Source organism: Dipteris shenzhenensis, chromosome 1, assembly GCF_047967505.1.
Source record: "Dipteris shenzhenensis isolate YYH24624 ecotype China chromosome 1, Dip_SZ_1.0, whole genome shotgun sequence".
Taxonomy (NCBI): Eukaryota; Viridiplantae; Streptophyta; class Polypodiopsida; order Gleicheniales; family Dipteridaceae; genus Dipteris; species Dipteris shenzhenensis.
In genome coordinates, this window is record NC_141596.1 from 70,329,751 (window position 1) to 70,356,744 (window position 26,994).

The window sequence follows — 26,994 nt, forward strand, 5'->3', positions numbered from 1 at the left end:
GTGTTGGCTTGAGGTCGAGGAGCCATAGTCCCGATCTCGGTAAAGGTATCTTTTTGAATGCTGTGTCGAGCTGTATGAGAATGCCTCAAACTTAGCCAAATTGATCTGGTGTTGGTCTAACGGCTTACCATGGATCATTTGTGACAATAGGAGAATGTGGAGCCTCTCCACTCGAGCCCAGTCTATCGTCGGTCGATCAGGCCCCCAAGGTCTGCCATACATGCGTGTTGGGAGGATCAAGGAACCAAAGAGACGAGACTTGGACCGGGCATCTTGGAAATGAGAGTGAAAGCACCGCCACTCAAGTCTAGCGAGTGTGGCATATTCCGTGCTTAGTTTGGCCTACATTGTTGGTTGCATCATGAAAATTGGGCTAGAGAAAAGAACCCCCAAGGATGCAATGACCTCCATTGGTAATCCGTCTAGTGTGAATTGCTCTCTATGCATGACTGCCCGTGATGTGTAAAAGCTCATAACCTTGGTTTTACCAAGATTGACCTTCTGATCATGAGTCGCAAAAAGTATGGGCTGCATCCAGGTGTTTGCTACAGTCCCTCAACTGAAGAGGAGAGTAGGGCCACATCGTCTACATAAAGGAGAATCTGAAGAAAGGAACCGGCAAGAGAATAGCTTGTCCCCTAGTGTCTCGATGAAGGTCTCAAGCTCATCAATGTATAGGCCAAACAAGCAAGAGAGAGAAAGGAAGTGAATTAATGTCTTGTGAAGATCTAAAGATCTATGGGACAAACAAGATGAAGTTAAACATACTAATCTCTTGTAGGGAGGGAGCTTAGAGAGAGAGAGAGAGAGAGAGAGAGAGAGAGAGAGAGAGAGAGTCTACGGAAGACCGATGGGTCTATGAGATTGTGAAAAAACCTGATACAAATCCAGATGGAGGGGTGGAGCTTATTAAATGTGCTTCGAGGTCAATGTGGTCCCTTCTCCTCGTCAGGCACGAGGAAGCGATAGCATGAAATTAGATATGGAATGGTGCCGCCCCCCTATGGATGCAATCCTATGCTGTCTCTTGGTCATGGCTGTACGCCTAATGAGGGCGACAGTCACACCTAGCGGTCTCACTCCCACTTTGAACATGAAGGGAATGTCCCCAAGTGTAATATGTGCATCAACCCTCTGCCTGAGCTGCCGTGTCACTGGCTCTGGGTCACGATCATGTCTGGGACCTGTAGGGGGGGAGTCCATGCGATCCGGCTGAAAGAACTCAGTGGTCATGCTCTGAGAAGATTCAAGAGTCCCCTAGGGTACGCTCCTCCTGTCTCTGAGATCGGAGTAGGCACTCATGATGCCTAGCTACCTCATGAATGAATGTGGCCAGGCATCTTTGATCTAGGAAAGAGAGAATGTGGGACAATAGCCCAGAGCTATCTCTGTATAGACAATAAAATCCTCCTCTGACCTCAGTTAATAGGGCATCTGAAGATGATGAAATATTTCTCTTACTCAACCTCTTGTAGGCTGCAAAATATACCCTGGCGGGTCAATAAACCTCTCATCCGAGAGAGAAATGAAATGATTTAATGTCCTGTGTGTTACCACACTTAGCCCTGGTATGTGCCTTGTAGGTCAGGTCAACTCATAGAGTTGACTTCATTGATCAACCATATGGTTGACTTGGGGGCCATATAGGCCACCCCTTTGTACTTTCTCATTATCCATTTGCAAGTACTCACATTTGCTTCAGCTTGTTGTTTGGTCCCTTGCACTCCACTCTACTTCCCACCCTTGTAGGTCAGGTGAACTCATAGAGTTGACTTCATTTGTCAACCATATGGTTGACTTGGGGGCCATTTAGGCCACCCCTTTGTACTTTCTCGTTATCCATTTGCAAGTACTCACGTCTGCTTTAGCTTGTTGTTTGCTCCCTTGCACTGCAGTCCCATTCCATTGCTTCCCGCACCCAACACTATGGAGACTTGGAAGATCAATGGGACAAACTAGATGAAGTTAAGCACACTAGTCTCTTTTTTCAACTCTAAAGAGTTGTGTCACTTGTCACAAGTTATGAAATCGATGAAAAGCTCACACTATTTTTTTCATTGTTTCCTTTCTATGCTTCTAGATCTCCATGATGTAGCTCACGATTTGTTTGGGAGACGATCCAAAAAGGTTGTACAGAGTGAGTCACCTTTATGGAGCATCAAGGGAAGAGCCTGTTGAGAAGGAGAAGAGAATAAGGATGCTTTCTCAAAGGCTGAAGGAGAGACTAAAATGAAATTGTTTAGACTTCACAAGGAGTTGTAGCTTGAATGAAGAGATTCGGACTACGTTTTGATTAGTTTTCTCCTTTAGTGCTAGCCTTCGTCATGGCTGAGTTTTCCCTTCACCTTCGGAGTGAGGACAGAAACTCAATACGAAGACTTTGTATAAATGGATGCTCAAGTATGTGTGGGTGTGTGGATGTGTATGTGTGAGAGCATACTTTTATACTATGGTCTACACCCACTGTTGGGCGCTGATGACGTCAGTGGGGATCTCATAGTAGCTAGTCTGTGCTATGCGTGATGGAGGTTATGGTTTTCAATCTTATGAGTGACTATCGCAAGATTGAAACTGCACTATGTTGTGTTTTTAGAAGATGAGTTTGGGAATGTTCCTAGATTCATCTAGGTATATGCTTCTGCTGTATTAGCAGACATGCAAATTTCACCTTGTGAAATTTTCGTCCAAGTTGCGGCTTGCTGGTATTGCGATAATTCTTTCTATCTTAAATGGTGTGTTGCCCTATCAGTTGATTTAGATTTAGATGCTCGATGGGGAGAGACTAAAATGAAAACATTTAGACTTCAGTGGGGATGTCATACTAGCTAGTCTCTGCTATGCGTGATGGAGTTTATGGTTTTCAATCTTATGAGTGACTAACGTGAGATTGAAATTGCACTATGTTGTGTTTTTAGAGGATGAGTTTGGGAATGTTCTTGGATTCATCTAGGTATATGCTTCTGCCGTATTAGCGGACATGCAAATTTCACCTTGTGAAGTTTTCGTTTAAGTTGCGGCTTGCTAGTATTGTGATAATTCTTTCTATCTTAAATGGTACATTGCCCTATCAGCTGATTTAGATTTAGATGCTCGATGGGGAGAGACTAAAATGAAAACATTTAGACTTCACAAGCAGTTGTAGCTTGAATGAAGAGATTTTGGACTACCTTTTGATTAGCCTTCTCATTTACTGCTAGCCTTCATCATGGCTGAGTCTGCCCTTCACCTCCGGAGTGCCGATAGAAACTCAGTACGAAGACTTTGTATAAATGGATGCTCAAGTGTGTGTGGGTGTGTGGATTTGTGCGGGGGTCTACATCCACTGTAGGGCGCTGATGACGTCAGTGGGGATGTCATAGTAGCTAGTCCCTACTATGCATGATGGAGTTTATGGTTTTCAACCTTGTGAGTGACTATCATGAGATTGAAACTGCACTATGTTGTGTTTTTAGAGGATGAGTTTGGGAGTGTTCCAGATTCATCTAGGTATATGCTTCTGCCGTATTAGCGGACATGCAAATTTCACCTTGTGAGGTTTTCGTCAAAGTTGCGGCCTGCTTGTATTGTGATATTTCTTTCTATCTTAAATGGTGCGTTGCCCTATCAACTGATTTAGATTTAGATGCTCGATAGGGAGAGACTAAAATGGAAACATTTAGACTTCACAAGCAGTTGTAGCTTGAATGAAGAGATTTTGGACTACCTTTTGATTAGCAAGAGATTTTGGACTACCTTTTGATTAGCCTTCTCCTTTAGTGCTAGCCTTCGTCATGGCTGAGTCTGCCCTTCACCTCCGGAGTGCCGACAGAAACTCAGTACAAAGACTTTGTATAAATGGATGCTCAAGTGTGTGTGGGTGTGTGGATTGGTATGTGTGAGAGCATATTTTTATACTATGGTCTACACTCACTGTTGGGCGCTGATGACGTCAGTGGGGATGTCATAGTAGCTAGTCCTTGCTATGCATGATGGAGTTTATGGTTTTCAACCTTGTGAGGGACTATCATGAGATCGAAACTGCACTATGTTGTGTTTTTAGAGGATGAGTTTGGGAATGTTCCTGGAGTCATCTAGGTATATGTGTTTTTACAGGATGAGTTTGGGAATGTTCCTGGATTCATCTAGGTATATGCTTTCTTAAAGGTTGAAGGAGAGAAAACTACCTGAGGAATCCCTTGAGAGCTTGTTACATCCGTTTGCTTGCAAAAAGGAAAGGGAGCATTCTTTGTGTCGGATGAAAAAAAAATTGCAGCATTTGAGATGCTAAAAGAAAAGCTTACCACGGACCGAGTATTGATCTTACCAGATCTTCGGAAAGCTTTTCACGTCCAAGCTGATGCATGTGGAAAGAATGGCCTGGGAGTAGTCATTATGTAGGAAGGACGGGTAGTGGCCTATGAGAGTAGAATTTTGCAAGATGATGAGAGACATCTGGGCATTTATGAGAAGGAATTGCTGGCTGTAATTCATGCCCTTGCTACATGGAAGCACTGTTTGCTTGGGGCTGATTTCACAGTGCAGACGGATCATCAATCTTTGAGATATTTCCTCACTCAGACGAAGTTATTTGAGAAGCATTTGCGATGAGTCAATTTCTTATCCATATTTCACTTTCAGATAGTGCATGTGGAAGGTTAAAAAAATGTGGTGGCCGATGCATTGTCAAGGAAGCCTCAGGTTTCTGCAGTAACCATTGCTTACCACAGTGAGTTGGATGCAATGAAGGATCAGTATGCACAAGATGAGGGTTTTTCACGGATTTATGACCAGCTATGTAATAATAAGCAGCATGACCATTATACTCTCAGAGATGGCTTCATCATGATGCATGGACGCCTTTGTGTCACAAAGCAGCTACTAAGGTCAAAGGTTATAATAGAAAGTCATGCTCCACTTTATGCAGGACATAGAGGCATTGATGCTATGGTTAAAGCAGTGGAACACTTTTTTTATTCGCCAGCTTTGAGGCGGAATGTGGATGCTTTTGTTAGAACATGCATCATCTAGATGCCAGAAGGTCAAGTTTGACAGGTAGAAGACACCTGGATTGTTGCAGCCATTGCCAATCCCAGATAGGCCGTGGGAGAGCATTCCCATGGCTTTTATATTTGATCTTCCTAGGACGCCTACGGGGAATGATGGGGTCTTTGGACTATTATATGCCAGTTTAGTAAGCAGGCACACTTCATTCCAGTAAGGAAGAAAATAACAACGGATCATATGGCAAAGTCGTTCATGCAGAACATTTTCAAATACCATGGGATGCCTCAATCTATCGTAAGTGACAAAGAACCGCGCATGAGGTGTCTCTTTTGGAGAGGGCTCTTCGAAAATATGGGTACTCTGCTGAGATTTTCATCTTCTTCCCATCCTCAGTCAGTTGGGCAGTCCGAAGAGGCTAATTTGACTACTCTTGATTTGCCGAAATGCTACGTGTCTGAGCATAAGACACAATGGGAGCAATTTCTACCCTTAGTAGAATTTGCTTACAACATTACTGTGCATACTTCCATTGGGAAAACTCCTTTTGAAATAGTGGAAGGAGGCAGGAAAGTTCCACCTAGCTTGCATACAAATTTTTTTTTTTTTGAAGCTGATAGGTATGTTGAAAGCATGGATGTGGCATATATGAAGGTGAAGCAAACTCTCCAAAAAGACTCAGGCAAAGCAAAAGAAGGCAGCTGATCGTCACCATCATGAATTGATAGTTAATGAAGGTGATTGGGTTCTTTTGCGCTTTGAAAAGGCAAGGTTGAAAAAGAAAAGGGGCAAAGACCAGTTGCTTCCCAAACTCACCATGAGATATTATGGGCCTTTTCAGATTTTAGAGAACTAAGTGATGTAGCTTACAGGTTAAAGCTACCGGATCACTGGAAGATTCACAATGCTTTCCGTGTGAGTCTCTTTAAACCTTTCAAGAGTGATGTGCCAGAGGATATGCCTGATGAGATGCAACCAAAGGTTGAGGAATTGGATGAGAGCCTAGTTCCAGAGCAGATTTTGGCACATAAGGAAAGGAAGATCAGCAGTAGAGTTTCCCGTCGCTACTTGGTAAAATTCAGAAATTATTCTCCATTACATGCAAAGTGGTTAGAAGAGGGTGATCCGGCAAAGACACCTCAGTTATTACAGCTCTATCTAGATGCTTTTCAGCTTGAGCCGACCTTGGTTGAGGCCCCTTCAGGCTCAGTAGAGCATAGGTTGGAGCATTTCCTGATGCTCAAGAGAGGGGTAGTACCTCTGTCTCTATGTTACAGACAGGCTCACATATCTAGAGGTTGCTTGGTGACATTGTTTCTTTCACCGGAGGTAATGCTGGCTGACAGTATATCTGCCTTGGGACTTCTATGATTAGTGTACTAGTCACTATGAGTTGGTTTTTGTAGTTTATATGGATTGTTATCCTAGGTTCTGAACAATCATATATGCTGTCTTCAATGGTAATACATGCTTTTATGATGGTATATTCACATGTATTTCAGTTATTGCATATCCTTGTAACATTCAGATGCAATCGAGGACACTTGCCAGGTTTGAAAAGAGGGGTATGTCACGAGGTGGTGAGTTTGATGCTCACATGTGGCCTCGACCCCGGTAATCAAATGGTGAGGTCGCAGGATGTGGGTGTGCAAGTTTCCCCTAGGCAATTGTGCCTCAGGGGCAACTGAAGGGCTTAGGGCCAAAAGGGGACCAAAAACCTTAGGCTTCAAGTTGGTCATTGGTTGGCCTTTAAAGAGGCCCCAGGGGCAACCCAAGCCATGGGCTCCACGTGGCAAGCCCATGCAGCCCCATTTTGGTAAGGAAGGCTGGAGAAGCCTTGGAGCAAGCAAAGGATGGCAATGGAGGATCACGGGGGAGAAAAACGAGGAAGGTAGCCGGCGTAAGGAGAGGTCGTGAGCGAGAGGCCAGCTAACGAGTGCTTGCGATCTTGGCCCGAGTTTTTCTGCTACAAAACCCAACCTATTTTGCTGGATTTTCTTCTTGTTGCAGGTGCCTATTGCCCGGGCTGTAAAAATGATCTGGCACTGCACCATACCTGCTGTATTTCTTGCAGATAGCCAGACAAATAGTCCATGTGTCCTTGCAGCTGTTTCGCCGGTCCTTCACACTTGCTGGAGACCATGCACAATCTATTTGTCCAGGTACGCTCCCTACCTACAGTGACCTGACCCCTTGTCCCTTTCATATGGGGGCTCACAGGTGGGTTAGTGACACTCCAACTAGTACTTGGATGGAATAGACCCCTTTGGGATAACTCCATTGCACACCATTTCCTTATAGCCTTGCTTTATATAGCTGCCTCTTGCTTTGTTCTACCTAAACTTCCATGTATGCTTCTGCAAACTTTGTTTCCAGCGGAAAAGGCATGTACATTCCCACCTTGTCGTCACCTATTTTGTGTCACTTGTTAACATAATCGTTAATGCATTCAAATTTGGCCCTGGCCTCATCCACCGTGAACTGGAAATCAGTAATTGGGTACTCATTTCTTATTTATCAACTTCTATTGAAATTTGCTCATAGTTCCAGCAATAGAATGGTATATGAGCTTTGACCTCTACCAATGCTCTTCTGCACAGCTTGCAGATCCTCTCTTCTTAGCCACAGTATTCTAATGTCAATGGTGAGGATTTGAAGGTCAGCCTAGCCTCCCCGCTCCGCCTCCCCGCTCCGCCTCTCCGCTCCGCTCAGCCTCTCCGCCTAGCCTAGCCTCTCTGCTCAGCCCGTCCAGCTCCACCAACCTCTCCAGCCTGCTCCGCCAACTCCCACTAGCCTATGCTAGCCTGCTCCCTCACCCCCGCGGGCTGCTTCCTTACCTCTGCGAGCTGAAAGCGTCTGAAGTGAACTCTCCCCTTCTGTTGGTTTGGAATGCTTTGACTTTCTTTTTTGGCTCTAGCTTTCCATTTCTTGAACTGGTGGAATGCAAGATTTCTTTGGTATGCAATAGACTCATGTCATCCTACTGAAATCATCAATAAAAGTAAGATAATACCCAGCTTTGGAATAGGACTTCTCCATCCTCGGATTCCACCTTCATCTTGTTCTTTGTGATCTGGCTAGCAGAAATCAGATTCTTGCATAGTACATAGAGAACATTCGAAAGTACCTTTTTCTCTTGTGAATACATGGTGAATGGAATGCTCCCAATTCCTTCGACTGAGCACTTCTTGCTATCTCCAACAATCCTTGTCCAATCCGGGTGTGTGGGCTGTAGTACCTTGAATCACTTACTACATGAGCGGAGGATTGCTTTATGACTAGAAAGAGCTCCTCCTTTGCAACATTGCTAAATCTGACTTTGACTCTTCTTGGATTTGTTGCCTTCCTTTTTTGATCGGCTTTCTTCTTTATGGAGTCTTTGGCAATGTGGCCCAACTTGTTGTAGTAGAAACACTTTCAATCCCAATTCCTAGTTTTCTTGTCCCACTATCCTTTGACTTGTTCTCCCTCGAACCGCTATCATCCTTGGGCTTGCCTTTTTAAGTCTTACCCTTGTTGACTTTCCCTACTGACAAGGAAGCCCTTGTCACTACTATCTGTGTCATATTACTTCTCTCAAACTTCCTCTTGTGGCAGTACAAACAAGTAACAATTGCATGCATAATCCCCCATTTTGTTCCATTTTTTTCTCTCCTCGTTTCATTTTTCTTTTTTTTTCCCTCTTTTGTCCTTTTGTAGTGCACTTTGTGAGCAATTGCAGCCAACCGGTGCCTCACAACCTTCAATAGTAAGATGGTCATGGATCTTGTCCTCATCATCCATTGTCAGTTGACAATTGATTGTGGGGGGAAAGGATGCGTGGTGTTGTTTCCTAAATATCCTTTAAGACCTTCTAGGCTTGTACCGTCGTATCCACAAGCTATGGCATCTGCAGTGGTTCTGGTTATCATAAAGAGTGTCTCCACATCTCTTTATGTCCAATCTCTATTGGATCTGCTGGTGTCATGACTTGGGTTGTTGTTCGTTAGATCTGTCACGTTTGTGGGCTTCACCTTGGTTCTTTCCTTCATCTCCCAAACGAGCCTTGCAACAATGGCAATGAGCTTCTCTTTTAGATGGATAGTTAGTCCCATCAAATTTCCTACTTTCTCTAAAGCTAGGAATATGCATGCGAGAAGCCATATGTAACCATTTTAGAATGACCAGATGTACCTTCAACTGAGTACAACACTAAAACAGAAAACTGAAATCACAGCACCTCACGGTATTGGATCTCCTTCTCCTCGGAGGGTTTCCTGAAGTTCGTTGGAGCATATCACAAGGGTATCACCTTTGGCTGTGATACCATGTTAGAGTGGAGGGCCTACTGAAGAAGTAACCCTATAACCTCTCACTGATCTCTCTGTCACTCTGTTGGTACACACACATGTTGAATCCACACTTAGAGAAATTACGCAGAAGATTGTGAAGAACTAAAGTCTATTCATCCACAAAGTGTGAGATAACACCTCAAAGAAGAGCAAGAAACATTCAGTAGAGAGCTTGAGCCTCGGTAAAATCACAGTCAGGTGCGACTGTCTGCTGAGATCTATAGAGAGTCTAGATGCTCACACTCCTCTTGTATTGTCTGGAATAGGCGTTAGTGGGATAGGACTGGAGTGTGCCAAAAGCTGCCTATTTATAGGGGTGGAGGGACTAGAATCCCCCAAACATGCCCGACTCAAAATGAGCCAACCAGGCCCACAACCGACTAGATGGCAGGCTTACCAGAGTACTTACAGACCTGACTAGTCTGTAACAGGTGCCAACCTCCTGCCAGGCCTGTAACTGCTATGCTGATTCTGAGGCACTATGCTGCAGACAGCAGCTATTCTCCAGTCTGACACAATCTTCTGGGGACCTACGGACTGCTCCAGAGCCTATACCAGCCCATACTGCATGTAATGAATCGAGCTGTCTGTGATTTGGGTATAATGTCAAAACAACGTGAGTGATACATTGTTACCGCAGCAGTATCTATTCCAACTCTTAATCATCACACCTGTGCTGAGCTTTGGTGCTAATGTTTTCATTTGTTTATTTATTTATTGTTTTTTTTTTGGTTTCCCCCAATATGCAGGGTCAAGTAAGCAGAGAGATTCCACTTCATCCCGTTAACAACAGGACAGGGGATGTATGGCACATTTTTCTTTCAAACATTGTTGACGGCTTGCTCTATTGTTATCGAGTGGATGGCCCCTTTTCCCCGGAGAATGTCCATCGATACAACCCAGGATGCGTCTTAATTGATCCTTATGCAAAGGTGCTTCCTATCTCCTTTGGAGAGTACATCTCCTACTCTCTTACTGAATAAATTACTGACTATTTATTAAGTCAGCTTGACACTTATTTTATCTTTTACAGTCTTTTGGCTATTGAAGATATTACTACTGTTTGGTTCCACCATTGTTTGTTTCAACTATGATAGAAATCTCCAAAGTTGTCATCTTTTCTCATGGACAATGTAGGCTGTCATTAGCAGAGAATTTTATGGTGTTCCAGGGCGTAATGGCAATTGCTGGCCTCAAATGGGTGGCATGGTTCCTGTTGAAACTGAGGTACTATTACCAATACTACCATAAAGCAACTCTATCTTATGGGAGCTATGCATGCTTTTCCCTCATACTAGATGATACTCTTTCTTTCTGTGTTTTCTCTGATATGAGGAAGTCCTAGAATATACGCTTGCTGCTTTGCTTGTTTGATAGCCGTATGTTTGGTATCTTAAGGAACTAGCTAACTATTCTTGAGTACCTACTAGATATTAATGTAAATGTATTTCTTGTCATATCTACAGAAATTCTGAAGGAACTAGCTAATCTATTTACCGATTCTTGATATCAATGTAAATGTAAATCCTCCTTTTTATAGCTTCGCACCGAGGGATTAGGGGTGGTTCCTCTCATTGACAGGAATTTTTGGCTGGTAAGTAGCTCTAAACTTCTCGCACTCATTGTAAGCTATTCAAAGTGCGTCTTCTGGGATTTTGTATTATACTTTCACTTGACAAATTGTACAGGTGGCTAAACACTTTTAGTGCAGGTGGGTAAGCCTAAAGAGGGGTTAGGAATTAGAATAGCTCATCGTAATGCCCCCCTCAAAATGAGCAAAATGGATGCCAAGTTAATATTGGAACCGACCCAAATTTGTCATGGCAAAAGACTGGTGATGCTTATTATAAGCTTCCAAAGAGCTATCGAGGGTTGGTGATGACTTGCAGAGCTGGAGTTGAAGAACTAGGCCCATTGTTGCCCCGAGAGGAGGCTGAAATGAAGTTGTATGACAAAGTGGGCTTTGACGAGTGGGCTGTCATGGCCAAGAGTAAGTCGGGCAAAGGAAAGAAACAACAAAAGAAGGATTCCAAGGACAATGGGGACTCAACAAAAGGTGAAGGCAGGAAAAGGAGGTTAAGAAAATGCTTTACTGTGACAAGCCAAGAGACCTTGCAAAGGATTGTAGGAAGAAGATGGCCGATTAAGCTAAGGAGGAGGACCAATTGAAGGCAACGGAAGTAGATAAATCAGCAAATGTGGTAGTTTATCAAGTTCTTTTAGCAGTTACACCCAACAACCTTGAAGTGATCTCTGCAGACCTAGTCGTGACCATGTTCATGTTGGACATTGTGGAATGGTCCACAGATTTGGACTTTGTGGTGGAGGATGGCATATATTGCTTAGTCAAAGGACCTAAGAACAATGCCAGTACCATGGGAAAAGTTGAATATGGGCACTTGAAGGTCACCATGGTGGTTTAGAATTGCAGTTCGGCACGAGTGAATGGTACTTCTAGGAGGTACCCAACTTGCTTCAACAACAAGCAACAATCTGAGTTTAGGGTAATGTGATAATTCTTTCTATCTTAAATGGTGCGTTGCCCTATCAGCTAGATTTAGATTTAGATGCTCGTTGGGGAGAGACTAAAATGAAAATGTTTAGACTTCACAAGCAGTTGTAGCTTGAATGAAGAGATTTTGGACTACCTTTTGATTAGCCTTCTCCTTTAGTGCTAGCCTTCATCATGGCTGAGTCTGCCCTTCACCTCCGGAGTGCCGACAGAAACTCAGTACGAAGACTTTGTATAAATGGATGCTCAAGTATGTGTGGGTGTGTGGATTTGTATGTGTGAGAGCATATTTTTATACTATGGTCTACACCCACTGTTGGGCGCTGATGACGTCAGTGGGGATGTCATAGTAGCTAGTCCCTGCTATGCATGATGGAGTTTATGGTTTTCAACCTTGTGAGTGACTATCATGAGATTGAAACTGCACTATGTTGTGTTTTTAGAGGATGAGTTTGGGAATGTTCCTGGATTCATCTAGGTATATGCTTCTGCCATATTAGCGGACATGCAAATTTCACCTCGTGAAGTTTTCGTCCAAGTTGCGGCCTGCTGGTATTGTGATAATTCTTTCTATCTTAAATGGTGCGTTGCCCTATCAGCTAGATTTAGATTTAGATGCTCGTTGGGGAGAGACTAAAATGAAAATGTTTAGACTTCACAAGCAGTTGTAGCTTGAATGAAGAGATTTTGGACTACCTTTTGATTAGCCTTCTCCTTTAGTGCTAGCCTTCATCATGGCTGAGTCTGCCCTTCACCTCCGGAGTGCCGACAGAAACTCAGTACGAAGACTTTGTATAAATGGATGCTCAAGTATGTGTGGGTGTGTGGATTTGTATGTGTGAGAGCATATTTTTATACTATGGTCTACACCCACTGTTGGGCGCTGATGACGTCAGTGGGAATGTCATAGTAGCTAGTCCCTGCTATGCATGATGGAGTTTATGGTTTTCAACCTTGTGAGTGACTATCATGAGATTGAAACTGCACTATGTTGTGTTTTTAGAGGATGAGTTTGGGAATGTTCCTGGATTCATCTAGGTATATGAGTTTAGGGTAAGTGTTGTCAATTGTTATATTGGAGACTTAAGCAGGTTGCTTTGGGGTAATTGTCTGCATAAGAGTTCTCAGGTATGCCACCAACACAAGCTCTGTTTGCTGAGCCCTCTGTTGCAGAACCCCCCTTGGATCACCACGTACCTCTCGTAGGCTTCAGTAGCTTGCTCTAGGATGAACTTTGCATGCTGCTCGCTCCCGCATACACATGTACTGTCCTACTGCCTGTAGGTATGTACCCTGTGAAGTCCAATACTGGCTGAGGGCTGGTTCTAAACTGAACTAAAGAATGGCCCGTCAATTGGGGCCTATTATAGGCTAAGTAGCCTTTTGGTATGGTCGACGAGACTGATGATATGGTCAAGCAGTCAACATATACAGGCTTGGTCGGTTCAGTCTGTGGCGTGTGGAAGGGCTGCTAGCTGACCCTACCATGGGCAGTCTGCTAGTGGTCCTACATCGCTGCAACACTACCACCAGGCTCCACCCTTCGCCAACCTGTTACAAGGTGCTAACGACCTGTCAGGTCCATCCCAGGATCTGTATGGGCCTTGCCATGTAGGAGCCCTTTTTGTTGGCTTTGTACCAGCTCTCTGCCTTCAAATGGGCCCATGGCTGGGCATCTTTCAGCCCCACAGCCAGCTCGAATAACAGGCAATTCACAGCCCTAATGGAGGTTTATAGGACAGCTAGCTTTGGTGGCTCATGTTGCTGCCCAAGAAGGATGAATAATTACTGCCCATGTGGCAGCCTGTTTGTTGCCCACAGGGCACCCCCCCCACATGTGCCCATGTGGCACAGTCTAGACCCAACATGCTGTTTGGGGTCAAGCCAGTCTGCTCTGCATTTGGGGGATCACAGGTGGGGCATTGACCCTAGATTTCCAACACTTTTGGCTAGGTATTAATTAGGACATCCAAAACCAAATTTGCTCAGTAAAAATAAAGCAGAGCATTTTTAGTAAGGTTGCTTTGATTTGAATAAGTCATACCCTCTGCCTCCATTACCATGTCGCCTAGTAGACAACCCGTAAGCTCCTGCGAGCTTCCCCCTCCCCCTCCGTACCTCTACCTCCCCCTCCCTCGCCATCCCCGCTCACCTCCGTCTCACCCCCCCTCGCACCTCCGCTCACCCTCGCCACGCTCACCCCCCCCCCCCCCGCTCCGTCTCTCCCCCTTGCCCCTCCGCTCCACCCCTCCCCGCTCCCGCTCCACTCACACCCCCTCACCCCGCCTCACCCTCCCCGCCTCGCTCCGCCCCCCCTCGCCACGCACACCCCCCCCCCCCCGCTCCGTCTCTCCCCCTTGCCCCTCCGTTCCATCCCTCCCCGCTTCCGCTGCACTCACACACCCCCCCCCCCCCCCCCCCCCCCCCCCCGCCTCCCGCTCCGCCCACCCACCCCTCGCCCCCCGCCCTCGCCCTCTTTCGCCTCACCGCCCCCCCCTCCATTTACTCCCGTCCCCCTTCCCGCTCTCCGCCCGTCCCTTCGCTCGCTTTTTTTTTTTGGCCTCCCCCGTCCCTTCGCTCTCTCTTTTTTTTTTTTTTTTCCTTCACCCGCCCCCCGTTTGCCTCTCGCCCCACTCCGCCTCTCCCCTGCCCCCGCTTCCGTCCCCGCCTCCTCTCCACCGCCCCCGATCCCCGCCCCCACTCCTCCACCCCGCGCCATCTCCGCTTCCTGCCCCCCCATCCCGCTTCCTCCGCCCCCCGCCCTCCATCCTTCCCGCCACACCCAAGCTCCACCCTCCCGCATCTACCCCCCTCCCTTTTTTGGGTGGCAGCCTTTTCCTCATCGGAAGCCTCGCAGTTTGTCTTGGCGGTGTGGCGGCCCCTTGCCCGGAACCGGAGGCCCAGACGGACCCTCCCTCTCCAGATGCCTACCGCGTCATCCTGATAGAGCAACAATCATCTCGGGTTCAGGAGGTTGCCAATGACTTTGCCCTTACCTCTGTTTATGGCAGAGTCATTGGACATTCCTCCTCCAGATCAGCCATTAGGGACTGCCACCCTCATGCTAGAGGACGGCCATATTGAGGAGGTGGCCCTTATGGGAAGGGGCATCTTCTGGCTCAAACTCTCCAATGTGAAAGCGGCGAGCAAACTGATTGCTGGCTCCCCCACGACTGTGGATGGAAAGATTGTCATGATAGTCCCGTGGTACCGCGGATTTAGCGCGGTGGATTTTGATGCTCGGTTCCGTATACCTCGTCATCCAGTGACGCTAGTTTTTCCAGGTCTTGCTGCTGAGCTACGGCCGATTGTCAGGGACCTGGGCTCCCACTTTGGCTGGGTTATGCACGATACTTTCGCCGATGCGGTGACTACGGCAGGAGCCCCCCGAGTCCGTGTGGCTGTGGCGGATCCTGTGACTCTCCCGACAGTGATCGAGATCGTGACAGATGCCGGCAGCATCACTTAGAGCATGGTAGTCACCGGACAGCCAGGGCAGTGTTTGAGGTGTCACGGCTTCGGGCACCTGGCGGCTGTTTGTCCACGCTTCGCTAGCTCTTCTCGACCCCCCCCGCCCCCCCCTCGCCGCCCCCTCCCCCCCCCTCCGGGCAGCCACGCCAGGAGGAGCAGAGGCAGCCGGAGCCCGGACCAGAGTTAGCTGGCGGCTGGACTGAGGTTAGAAGGAAAAGGGGAAAGAACAAGAAGATTTCTGATAAAGGCAAAGAGGCTGAGGTTACCCAACCTGCAGTTGCACCTCAGAGACCTGACAGGCAGCCGCCCCAGGGACCTGGGAGAGCATCTTCTTCGACGGTAGCCAGCCCTCCACGGACTCAGGTCCCCCTCTCCTCCTCTCCCCAGCCTCTTCCTATTCAGCCCCAGGCCATCCCCCATCTGCACCCCACTTCTCCCGACCCGCAGCTTCAGCCCCCCCCCCGTCCTCCTCAGTCTTCTCCCCCTCCTTCTCAGCCCCAGTTCCAGATGCATCCCCATCCCTCCCCCCCCCCCCCCCCCGCCTCTTTTAGCTCTCCCGCAGATCTAGTTGCACCGACGATTCCTCAGCCGAGGGCAGCCCCCCGATCCCCCTCCTCCTCCTCCTCCACTAGTCGCCCCTGAGGAGTCTGTGTTGCCTATTCCCCAGCCTCCTCCCCCTCCCCCTCCGCTGGCAGGACACCCTGAGTCTACACCTTCACCGGAGCAGGCTTCTCTGTCCGCTAGCCCCTCAGTAGCAGACTCCGACGGGCCTCAGCTTCAGGAGAGAGAGCTCCCCCGTGACTTTTACAGATCTGGCCCCTGGGACTACTTGGATGTGGCCGACCTCGGGACTTTCCCTGCTTGCCTCGACATCAGTATCTTCCTGCTCCGCAAAGGGGCGGATGGGAAGATAGCCGCCTTGGCCCCCAGGGATGGCCCTAGCTTTGCTTTCACGTTCCTTAGCGACGGCACCGAGACCTGGACAGACGACTCGGTATGGGAGGCTCTCAGGGAGCAGACACATGCTCAGGTTTGCTCCTGGATAGGCCCGTCCGGTGGGCAGCTTCTCGAGACTTAGTGGTCCGAGGGTGACGTGCGCCTGCGGTGGCGTTGCGCCGCCAAACGCTTCAGACTGATTGTGATTCTCAGGGCCCCCCTGTCTTGGCCCCTCCCCCAAGATGTCAGAGCCTGGACCCCTCAGAAACTCCGCGCTTTCTACGGTATGACCACCTCAGAGATCTCGAGCTGGCTCGAGAAAGCTTTCGTTCATGGTACCAAAGGCCTCTCGCCTTTGCTGAAGGTGTTGAAGGACGGGCAGGATGACCCCGCCTCCCCCTCCAAACCTTCCCATAAGCGTCAGCGTCTCCACTCCGAGATGTCAGCTTCTTCTTCGACTTCGACCGTGAGCAGACAGCTGTTCGCAGCCTCCCAGCCCTCACCATGAGCCTACACCTCGTTTCCTGGAATGTGAACGGGTTTCACTCTTCTGGAACCCGTGGTCCTAGGAAGCTCATTTTGAGACAGGAACTTCAGCCAGCAGTGATAGGTCGTTTGGATGTACTTCTGCTCCAGGAGCACAAGCTTTCTGCGGCTCACTCCCGCAGATGCGAGAAGATTCTCCCTGGACGTTCTCACACTTATTGGGAGCCCTCGATCGGCGCACTGGGGCGGAGTGGTGGTGTTTGTACCTCCGTGGGCGAGCAGCTAGCCCAGGGAGTTTTCGGTCATGGCACGCTGATTCCAGGCCGTGCCCTTTGGGTAGGCCTGGAACTGGAGGGATCCAGAGTTGGAGTCCTCAACATTTATGCTCCCACAGATCTCCGTTGTAGAGCCACCTTCTGGAAGACACTTACAGGGATTCTCCCAGACATGGATTCCTGGATTGTTGGAGGTGACTTCAACAATCTGGAGACCTTGGAGGACCAGCAGGGCACAGGACCGGAGTTTACAGGTATGTCTCAGGCAGAGCAGTCAGCTTGGGACTCTTTTATCTTTGCGACAGGAGGAAGGGACAGTTGGCGAGACCCGTCCTTCCAACGCTGGCACGGGAGCTTGGACTTTTCGTGGGGCTTCCGCAGGGAAGGAGGCAAACTCCTGGAGAGGCTGGATAGATTTTATGTGAGTGATTGGGCCATCGGCAAAGGCGGTCAGGCGGGTATAGTTCCAGGGACGACACTGTCCGACCATGCGCCTGTGGTCTTATCATTAGATTCGGCAGCTCAGTCCCTTCCCCCCCGCTCATGCCGGATTCCTGACTCCATTTTCTCGAGGGAGGATGTGCGCAGCAGTATTTGCAGTCTTTGGGACAGAGACTGGGGCGAGTGCGTGGATCTGGTTGGCTCGGTGGCGCAGGCTTTGCAGGAGTCCAGCCAGATCTGCCAGCTTGCAGCCCTACAGGTTCGACAGGATTGGTGGGGCAGAGAGAGAGCTCTTCGGAGGGACCTCGCCTCCATTCAGCGACTCCAGCAGGCTTCCCCGGGCTCGGAGGAGCTTCGGATCCAGGCCCTTCGAGCCAGAGCCCTTCTGGAGGAGACACTCCAGCGTCGCTCAGAGTTTTCCTATCACGCCTCTCTCTCCTTCTGGGCCCGGAAGGGTGACCGGATGTGCAGGGAGTTCTTCAGGACGCATGGCCAGAGAGCTGCAGGTGATCAGCTTCGGAGTCTCAGGACAGCGGATGGTCACATCGTTACGGATCCGGGGGAGGTCTTGGGGTTGGCCACTGACTTCTACAGGACCCTCTTCCAGCAGGAGCCGCTTGCCCCTCGTACTCGACGTGACCGTGAGGAGGTGTGGAGGCACATTCCATCCCTGGTCCACCCTAGCATGCAGGCGACGTTGTTGGCACCGTTCACCATGGACGAGATGTTGGAGGCCTTGATGGCCATCGACGGACAGAAATGCCCAGGTGAGGATGGGCTATCCCGGGCATTCTTCACCTCCTTCTGGGACCAGATCCATCAGCCCCTCCTTGCAGCTCTGCAGAGGATTTTCAGCAGTGGTCAGATGCCAGAGAGCCTTTCCTCGGGACTGATTTGCCTCATCCCGAAGGGAGGAGATAGACAGGAGATCCATCAGTGGCGCCCGATCACTCTCCTTACCACTGCCTACAAAATCCTCGCCAAGATGATCAGCGCCAGAGTTCGGCCTCTACTTCCAGACCTCATCCATGACACTCAGACAGGCTTTGTCCAGGATCGCAGTATCCTGGATAATGTCTTCACCTTCTCAAAGGCGGCGGAGTGGGCTCAGCACAGCGGATCACACCTTGCCATTCTACTTCTCGACTTTGAGAAGGCCTACGATCGAGTGGACTGGTCCTTTTTGGAGGGGACTCTGGAGCGGCTAGGTTTCCCAGCAGGTTGGATTCAGGGTATCTCAGCTTTGTACAGGACAGCTTCTAGCAGGGTCATCATTGGAGGCAGGATGGGTGAGCGCTTTAGCTTGGAGAGATCAATGCGTCAGGGCTGCCCCCTTGCTCCTTACCTGTTTCTCTTCTTCGCCGAGGCTATGACTTACTACCTTCGGGCGAGGTCTACAGGGATCAGGGGTGTTCGCCTTCCACTCCGAGAGGACACGGAGCTTTTGGACTCGGAGTACGCAGATGATACAGCCCTATATGTCCAGGACGATGAGAGGATGCTAGAGAGGGTGCGGATGGCCCTGGAGGTCTTCTGCTCGGCCGCTGGTGCGAAAATCAATTGGAACAAATCAGTTGGTTTTCTCACAGACCCCGGGGCGTGTTCTCAGTGGGGGAGGTTTTTGGGTTTCAGATGGATTCCACGGGGACAGACAGCTAGATATAATTAGCACTGTTTTTTTGGCAAAAGTAAGGTTGCTTTAATTTAGTTCTTTCATCTCTCCCATTGCTTTCTAAAGAAGTCCATAGCTCTTTCCATTTCATAGCATTTCTTGTTTGTCTAAATTTGTTGGTAGATTTCTTACTATGAGAGCTTGTATTATGGTCCAGAATTGCATCAATAGTTGAGACCTTGAGTCTATAGTTTGTTGAAGGTGAGAAAGTCAATCCAAAAGTACGAGAGTCTTCCAAACTCAAAAGATTGATGAATGTTCCAAATTTGTCACTGAGATATTGTGACCATTTACTTCATAGATTTGGTGAGCTTCCTTACAAATAAGCTCTACTTGTAGGACTTTGAGTACGTGCAAACTTTCATGTTGGTTGATTTAATGAAATGTCTACTTGAAAGTATGAGAAGATATTCTCAGACTTGATCATGCAAACTTTCATGTTTATTTTTACAAAATGACTACTTAAAAGTGTTGTCTAATATGAGAAGATATTCTCATAAATTTGATTGAACCACTACCTCTTTTACATAGACCATAAAGAATTCTTGATGTGAAAGAAAGCCTACTCATCACACAATAATTCAAGAGCATTTAGTTAAGGGAACGGATGGTTCAAGTGAAAATGCTACATGGAAAAGTGTAAGCAAACTTAGAGAAAGGTTTTCAAATAGGATATAAACAAATTTTGAGGTGAAGTGAATAGTACTTCACCAAAAAGTGACAAGGGTGATGACTTTCTTAGTGATTGTTATGCCTTACGATTGGGCATAGGAGTAGTGAACCATGGGTTAAACCAATGGCTGTAAGTTAGTATAGGAATGTTAGATTAAGGTGGCCTTGCGGTGAGCACCAAAAGTTAGTGAGGGGTTCATTATTAAGAGAGGACCCCTAGGGGGCAAGATCCCTTGAGAGAGGGTCACCCATGGGTTGTAGGTTTTACTGAGGGGCATCCACCTAAGGTTTCTAAGGCCTTCTCCAAGGTGGAAAGACATGAAAACATACGATGCCAAATAGGACACGTGACTTTGGGAGGTAAATGCAATGGTTTTGCCACCTAGGCCTAGGATGAAAATTCATGAGCTTGAGTGGATGTTAAACATCCTTGCCAATCTGACCATGAGAGAGAGGCGGCCTCCCATGTGTGGCCCAATTAGCTTTAAATACCTGCATATGATATTGAGATATCCTTGATCCAATGTATTGAGAAGCTCAAACTCCTCATGGTACCCTTCAAGAAAGCTAAGTCCTTCTTGCAATCCAAGAGCAAGATCATAAAAGGGCATGACTCATATCAAGCCTAGTTTGTGGCCTTCTGGAAAGTGAATATATTATCTAGGATACCATGCTCCTAAACAAAATCTAACTATCTAGCATGCGTGAGATTTGGGAGAAGAGGCCGTTGACACAGACTCAAGCCCTTGGCCAATATCTTATAGGCTGGGGTAATTAGTCGCCCGTGGCGGGTATTTGTTGTATCCCCCATCTTTGGGGTCAGGCATGACTAGCCCTAGGAGAGGGAATGGGCCATCATAACCTAAAATGAAGGTCTCCTCAAATGCATGGTGAAGCCGAGTTCAGAGCATGCCCTCAAGGGCATTACTATGCTGGTAGACCTCACACATCTTAGCATTAGTGAACTATGCCTATAGACGGCTAATGCCTCTACCTATAGAGTAGTGGTCTCTGCTTGACAAAACTGGCTGTTGAAAGAGTGGCTATATCAAGGATCTCAATAGGGTGGTGTGCAGCTGTCCTTGCTCATCTTGTAGGTGCTCTAACTACATGGCTTGTCATCATATCCACCTACTGCGCCCACTGAGCTTAGGAAGAATGGTAAGTGTACTCTGCCCATATGGCCTCTACTCTGGTTGGTACAGTTTTGCCATACTTACGGAGTCAAAGGTGCCACTCCCTGAGTCTCTCAATAGAAACGAGACCTTTCCAAATGGAGAACCAACCTCATGAACTAGGATGTTTACATGGGAGAGTTGAACAAGCCATGTAAGGGTGGCCTGATATTGGGGCATTGATGGGAAAAAATAGATCAAGACAGTAGCGTTGTAAGGCTTCAAATGAATCCCCGTGTGGAGATGCGGAAGCAATCTTGAACAAAACTATTGAGAAGGGGGCCAGACATTTGCTAAATGGAAAAGTCTATGAATCATGTGGTGACTGCCTAAGCATAGAAATGATAAATTAGGAAGGGAAATTAATTGTAGCCATTTGGAAGCATAGGTGACTAAAGTCATTTTGGTCCGATCCAAGGGACTAGAGAAATCATTAGGTTAGAACTTGTGCGCAAGCAAGCCATGCCAAAACACTCAAGTTGGATGTGGAAGAAAACTTAATGCAGGGTTTGGAAAGCTGTAATACCTGTGGGGCCTAGCACAGGATTGAATCAAAGATTTTATGAAATACATACATTTTCCTGATTTTTATAATCTTGCTTTAAAATTTGAGGCTCCTTTGTGAGTTCAAAGTATGGGTCTTCTTGAACCCAGCTGGAGCAAACTAACTCCTGCATTCTATGCAGTAAATGGAATTTATTCCTGTAAATAATCGACCCTATTATATTTTCCATCTGCGCACAATCTTAGGTGTAAGATTCTTTTTTGAGTGAAAAATCTTGGTCTCATTGTAATGTAGCTGGACAAGAAAAGATGCATTTTCTGTTTTTACATACAAAGAAGCCTGTCAAGCCATTCGGTTTGCTTCAAAATTTAAAACGCTCCTTAATTACTTTAAATCACTGCAAGCGAGGCATCATCTATTAGGACTAGATATGTTTTAAGTGAGTTCATGTTCATGGAAGTTTGTCAACTCTGATATCTAGTCTCACTATTGGCTTTTGTGATCCTGTTGAAAACCTAGCCTTTTGATTGGGAGGGAGATGTACGTCCTCATCTTGAGCAAAAGGATCTCATCATCTATGAGATGCATGTACGGGGATTCACGCGCCATAAGTCCAGTAATGTTGCTCATCCAGGGACTTACCTGGGACTGGTAGAAAAGCTCCACCACCTCAAGGTTGGCGCCCCTTTTTTGTGTATTCATGGAGTGTTGACTTTTTGAGTTTTGACATTTAGGCAGCTACATTTGAAACAAAAAGGTGCTTATATTCCTGATCAGCTAGTTTAATGTGAGTTTACTATCTGTGAAAACATGCTTGTGATTGACCATCTTGTTTCTCATGGCTTTAATATCTTCCCACACCGTTTTGTTGTATTAGCAGGAATTAGGCATTAATGCAATTGAGCTCATGCCATGTCATGACTTTAACGAGCTTGAGTATTATTCATACAACTCAGTGATGGGAGACTACAAGTAATTGACTGATGCCGACTATTTTGCCACCGATTCGTGATGTTAGTTGAAAGCTTTCTTTAACCAAATCATAACCATCACTGTTATTTATGGCTTGGGGCTGTGCACAGGATGAACTTTTGGGGTTATTCCACTGTCAACTTCTTTTCACCTATGATTCGGTATGCAGCATCAGGAAACCGTAATTGTGGTCTTGATGCAATAAAAGAATTCAAAATGCTTGTCAAGGAAGCACACAAACTTGGCATGGAGGTATTGAACTGCAAACCAGAGTGTCTATGCAATGTATATACTGGAATTTAAGATAAACTTTATGCTGGAATCTAAGATAAGATTTTACTGTTGGTCTGAAGAGCCAGGGAAATAAAGATTTGTGCATAGAGGTGCTGAATATATGTCGGGTGTCAATCTAGCTTCTCATAGTCGAAATCCAAGTTAGAATAGCCTGGGGTGTTTTTGAATGAAGCTATGTGTGTGGGGATGCATTTTGTATGTTCAACTACACACTTTAAAAGAAGAGTGATATATTCCATTCAAAACAAATCATATAACACGTGGGAGAGAAAGTACTCTATCCCTAGCCTCAACAATATGGCAAAAAGGCCAAGGTGGTGGACTAAAATGCCACGACATCCCAAAAGGAGTCAAATGAAAAAACAATGAGCAGTCCCATGTCCTCATGAAGGATATAAGTCTCCCACGAGCTGCCAAAGAGGCGCCTGTACACCGCTCCCACTGACTCCAGAGAGTGAAGATAATCTCCGCCCAAATGGAAGCGAGAGTGTTAGCCTCCGTGTATGTTCAACTACACATTTTAGATTTTATCTCAAAGATTCAAGAATTAATAAAGTTCGGCTGGTAACTTTTCAGGTTTTTATAAATATGAAATAAATCCTACGTTTTGCTATTAAAGGGTGTTTTTGTTACAATTATTATCATATTCTAGGCAGTGGCCAATGTATTGTAATAAGTGGGTTAGGGGCACTTTTCCCTCTTTGAGGTTTTTCCCCCTAATCATTGTCCAATCCCTAACTATGGTTAGTGAATAGGATAGGGTTTTGTCACTTAGACAAAACCCCTCACTTTCTTTTTGTACTTTCATTTCAGTCCACTATTCAGTACACTTACATATTGCACACTCTCACTCTTGCTCATCACTACTCTCCATTGTGCTCACATTTGGTATTAGAGCAGGTCCTTCCTGCCTGACCTTCTGCCTCCATCCCGTCCGTATGATTCCATACGTTCTCCATCGCCAGCAGATCTGCACCACTGTACTATTGTACGGATTTTGGCCCGCATTGTGTACACAAGCGTCATCTTGCCATACTATTGCAGGCCCATACCAACTGTTACTACTGCGCTGTATGTGCCAGCGCCGTACATTCTGTCAGTCCGTACGGGCTGACAGTTCCGACCGTACGTGTGCCGTACGTACACCGTGCCACCAAGCCGTACCTGCTCTTTGCAGCTCCCGTCTGTACAACCTATTGCTCACACGTGCAACTTATATTTGCTCCATACTGATTGTCCATACAGCCAACAAATAGTTTGTCATACAACAATACCTGATACTGTGCAGCAGTTGGTCTTGAGGTGAAAATTGTAGGAACAATTTGGGAACTGGATGCTATTGAGTAAGAAATTGCCAATTGTTTGTGAGTCATTGTTGGGCCGAATTTTTGGGGACATATCTGTTGCATTAAGTCATTGTTTGAATTAGATTCAAGCAAATTTGGGGGTAGATTTTTGCACATTTGCAGGTGTTGAGCACATTTAGGAATTTGACAGACAAATTGCAAATTTGGGGCTTTCAGTCAATTTGTCCTCTTTCGGTTGCAATTTCACCCCAAAATTTGGGGCTTTCGGTTTTCAACTGCAATTTCAGGACTGGATGGATATCCTGGTCCTGGTTGTCTGGGAAGGAAGCATACTCCTCCAATTGATGCGGCTGTTCTAAGAATTTGCAAGCAGTTTTGGACTCGGTGTGAGTCAATTTGCAGACTTTTGTCATTTTTTGCAGATTTTTTGGGCATTTGCATAGCATTGTGGTGCATGTCAAGCCTTGATAGGTTGTGACAGTATTTGTCAATGTGGGCAGATTTTCTTTGGCAGACTCTAATTGTGCATTTTACATCCCAGAAAGGGATTTTCTTGTTCAGTTTGCTGTGTTTTTTGAGTTTATCTGGCAAAAATGGTTCCAAACAACCCCAATGAGGTGTTTGGAGTCCTCACACAGGAGGATAAGTTGGATGACACCAACTACTCGTTGTGGAGTTTTATGGTACGCAACATCTTGGTTTGCAGACATCTCTAGGCTTATGTCAATGGAGATGAGGCAAGGCCAGATTCTGTGGCTACACTTGTCACTCCTACAACTGGAGGCAAGGGTAGAGGTCAAAATGCAGCACAAGTAATTGGAGCAGTTGCTGCTCCAGTGGCTCCCACAACAGAGCAAAAAAGATGGGATTCTAGGGATGCACAAACTCTATCTGTGATTTCTCTTTCTGTCAAGAGTTTCATTATTCCTCACATTCGGTCATGCAAGACCTCAAAGGTAGCTTGGGAGATATCAGAGAGTATGTTTGCAGCAAGAAATGATGCGAGAGTTTCTTTCCTGAAGAGAGAGCTATCTCATACGCATATGGATGAGGGAGATTCCATGGAATACTCACCTCCACAAAGCTTCAGGATTTGAGGGAGCAGTTGCTGAATATTGATGAAGTTATTCCGGATTCAGAGATGATTACCACTACTCTGAACTCTCTTCCTGAGTCCTATTTTGGTTTCCACACGTCGTTGAATTTGTCATTGAGGGGGGGCAACAATCCTCTCTCTTTTCACGAGTTGGTAGGACTTCTGTTGCAGGATGAGCAGACACGAAGAAATATTGCAACATGGGCTGGCGAGCATGCCATGCTTTCTAAGTTTAAGCCCAAGGGAAAAGGGCAGCAAAAACAACATGCCAATCAGCCCGCACATCAGCATAAATCTGATTCAGGACAGCACTCTTATAAGGCTAAGGGTGATGCAGATAAGCCTAAAAAGAAGGGCATTTGTCACTACTACAAGAAGCCTTCATGCAGCCCATGAGGACACCCTACACAGATGAGTCGAGGATGCCAGCAACAAATATCAAGATCTTTCAGAGACATCGATATTCCTAGTGGGACCCTAGTCCATGACACATGCTACGACAACATGAATTACTTCCAACACACACTTTTTTTTTGTGTTGTTACTAGTTTCATCAATTATATTTTGGACGATGGGGGTGTAAATGTTTGACGATTTCAGCTCTTTGGTCTCATAGGCGTTATTTGCCTTCAAAAGCTGTTAATATCACCCAACTCAAGTCTAGATTTGTGAGATCCACCATGGGAGACAGCCATAGAAAACAAAAGATCACATACTTCTTATTCACAGGCAAAGCAGCTCGGGAGGTGCAAAGACCATACCGTAGCAAGGAGTGAGGATCCCACACTTTCTCTTTCACGACAAAACGACTCTTCTTAGAGCACCACTATCAAAATACCAAGCATTCAGTGTCTCATTGACACTAAGAGAGCATGCATCCTTTGAAGGATCGTAACTGCAAGTCAAAAAAGCATATGGATCATCATCAATAGTGGCTGTAGTATCTGAACTACCCACTGAAAAATCTGAAATGCAAGACAAAAAGGGCATAGTGCTCTTCCACAAAGTTGGCTGTAACATCTCCCCCATCATGTGCAAGAGCTGATGCATCTGACACAGCCATACCTGAATCCCTTTTCTTTTCTTTAGCCATGCGCTTCTTGCATTATGAGATGTTGCAATGACCGCGCCTCGGATGGGGCGGGCGCTCGTAGGGCCTGGAGAGAAAGAAAGAAAGAAAGAAAGTTTATCAAAGTCTTCGGAAGACAGATGGGTCTATGAGACTGTGAGAAACGTGATACAACAAGTTGAAAGGGTGGAGCTACTAAACGAGCATCAACACCCATGCTAAATGCTACATGCTAATCAGCCATAAGAACATCAATATTACAGACTCATAACATAACCTCAATATGACCATCCCCATCATCACTATCATCATGTGATCAAAATACATAGCGAAATGGTCCAATATCTCAGGTACGGGAGTCTCCCCCTCAAGGAAGAAGATCATGGTGGACCCAATGACCAGTGGGGCTGTGGTAGTATAAAGTCGGAGATAGGATGTTGGCGACTATATTTGGGTGGGGCCCGGTGTGGTCTCCAGCAGTGGTTCTATGTCTAACTAGGGCTATGGTGATCCCTGCCAGTCGCGCTTCAACTTTGAACATGGAAGGGATGTGTTGAAGTGTAATCTGTGTGTCCATCCTATGTCGTATATGTCGTGTCCAACACACTTTTTTTTGGGGTGAAAATTTTGTTACTTTATTTTACAAAATCACTATCCCAAAATTTCCACATCCCGTGGTGTCCAACACACACACACACACACTCTTTTTTTTGGTGGTGAAATCTTTGATTGATTATCACACACACACACACACACACACATATAGATAGATAGATAGAGAGAGAGAAAGAAAGAAAGAA

The 26,994-nt window shown here is 46.5% G+C and overlaps 1 protein-coding gene across 1 annotated transcript in view; it reads left to right on the plus strand.

Annotated features, from left to right (window-relative positions):
• ISA1 (isoamylase 1) overlaps positions 1–26,994 on the plus strand; it is a 116,836-nt gene that overhangs the window by 17,149 nt on the left and 72,693 nt on the right. The window contains exons 2-6 of the mRNA XM_087377892.1: positions 10,061–10,243; positions 10,449–10,538; positions 21,976–22,131; positions 22,337–22,428; positions 22,539–22,680. Of these exons, the coding sequence (XP_087234018.1) occupies positions 10,061–10,243; positions 10,449–10,538; positions 21,976–22,131; positions 22,337–22,428; positions 22,539–22,680 (663 nt within the window). The remainder of the gene's footprint in view (positions 1–10,060; positions 10,244–10,448; positions 10,539–21,975; positions 22,132–22,336; positions 22,429–22,538; positions 22,681–26,994) is intronic.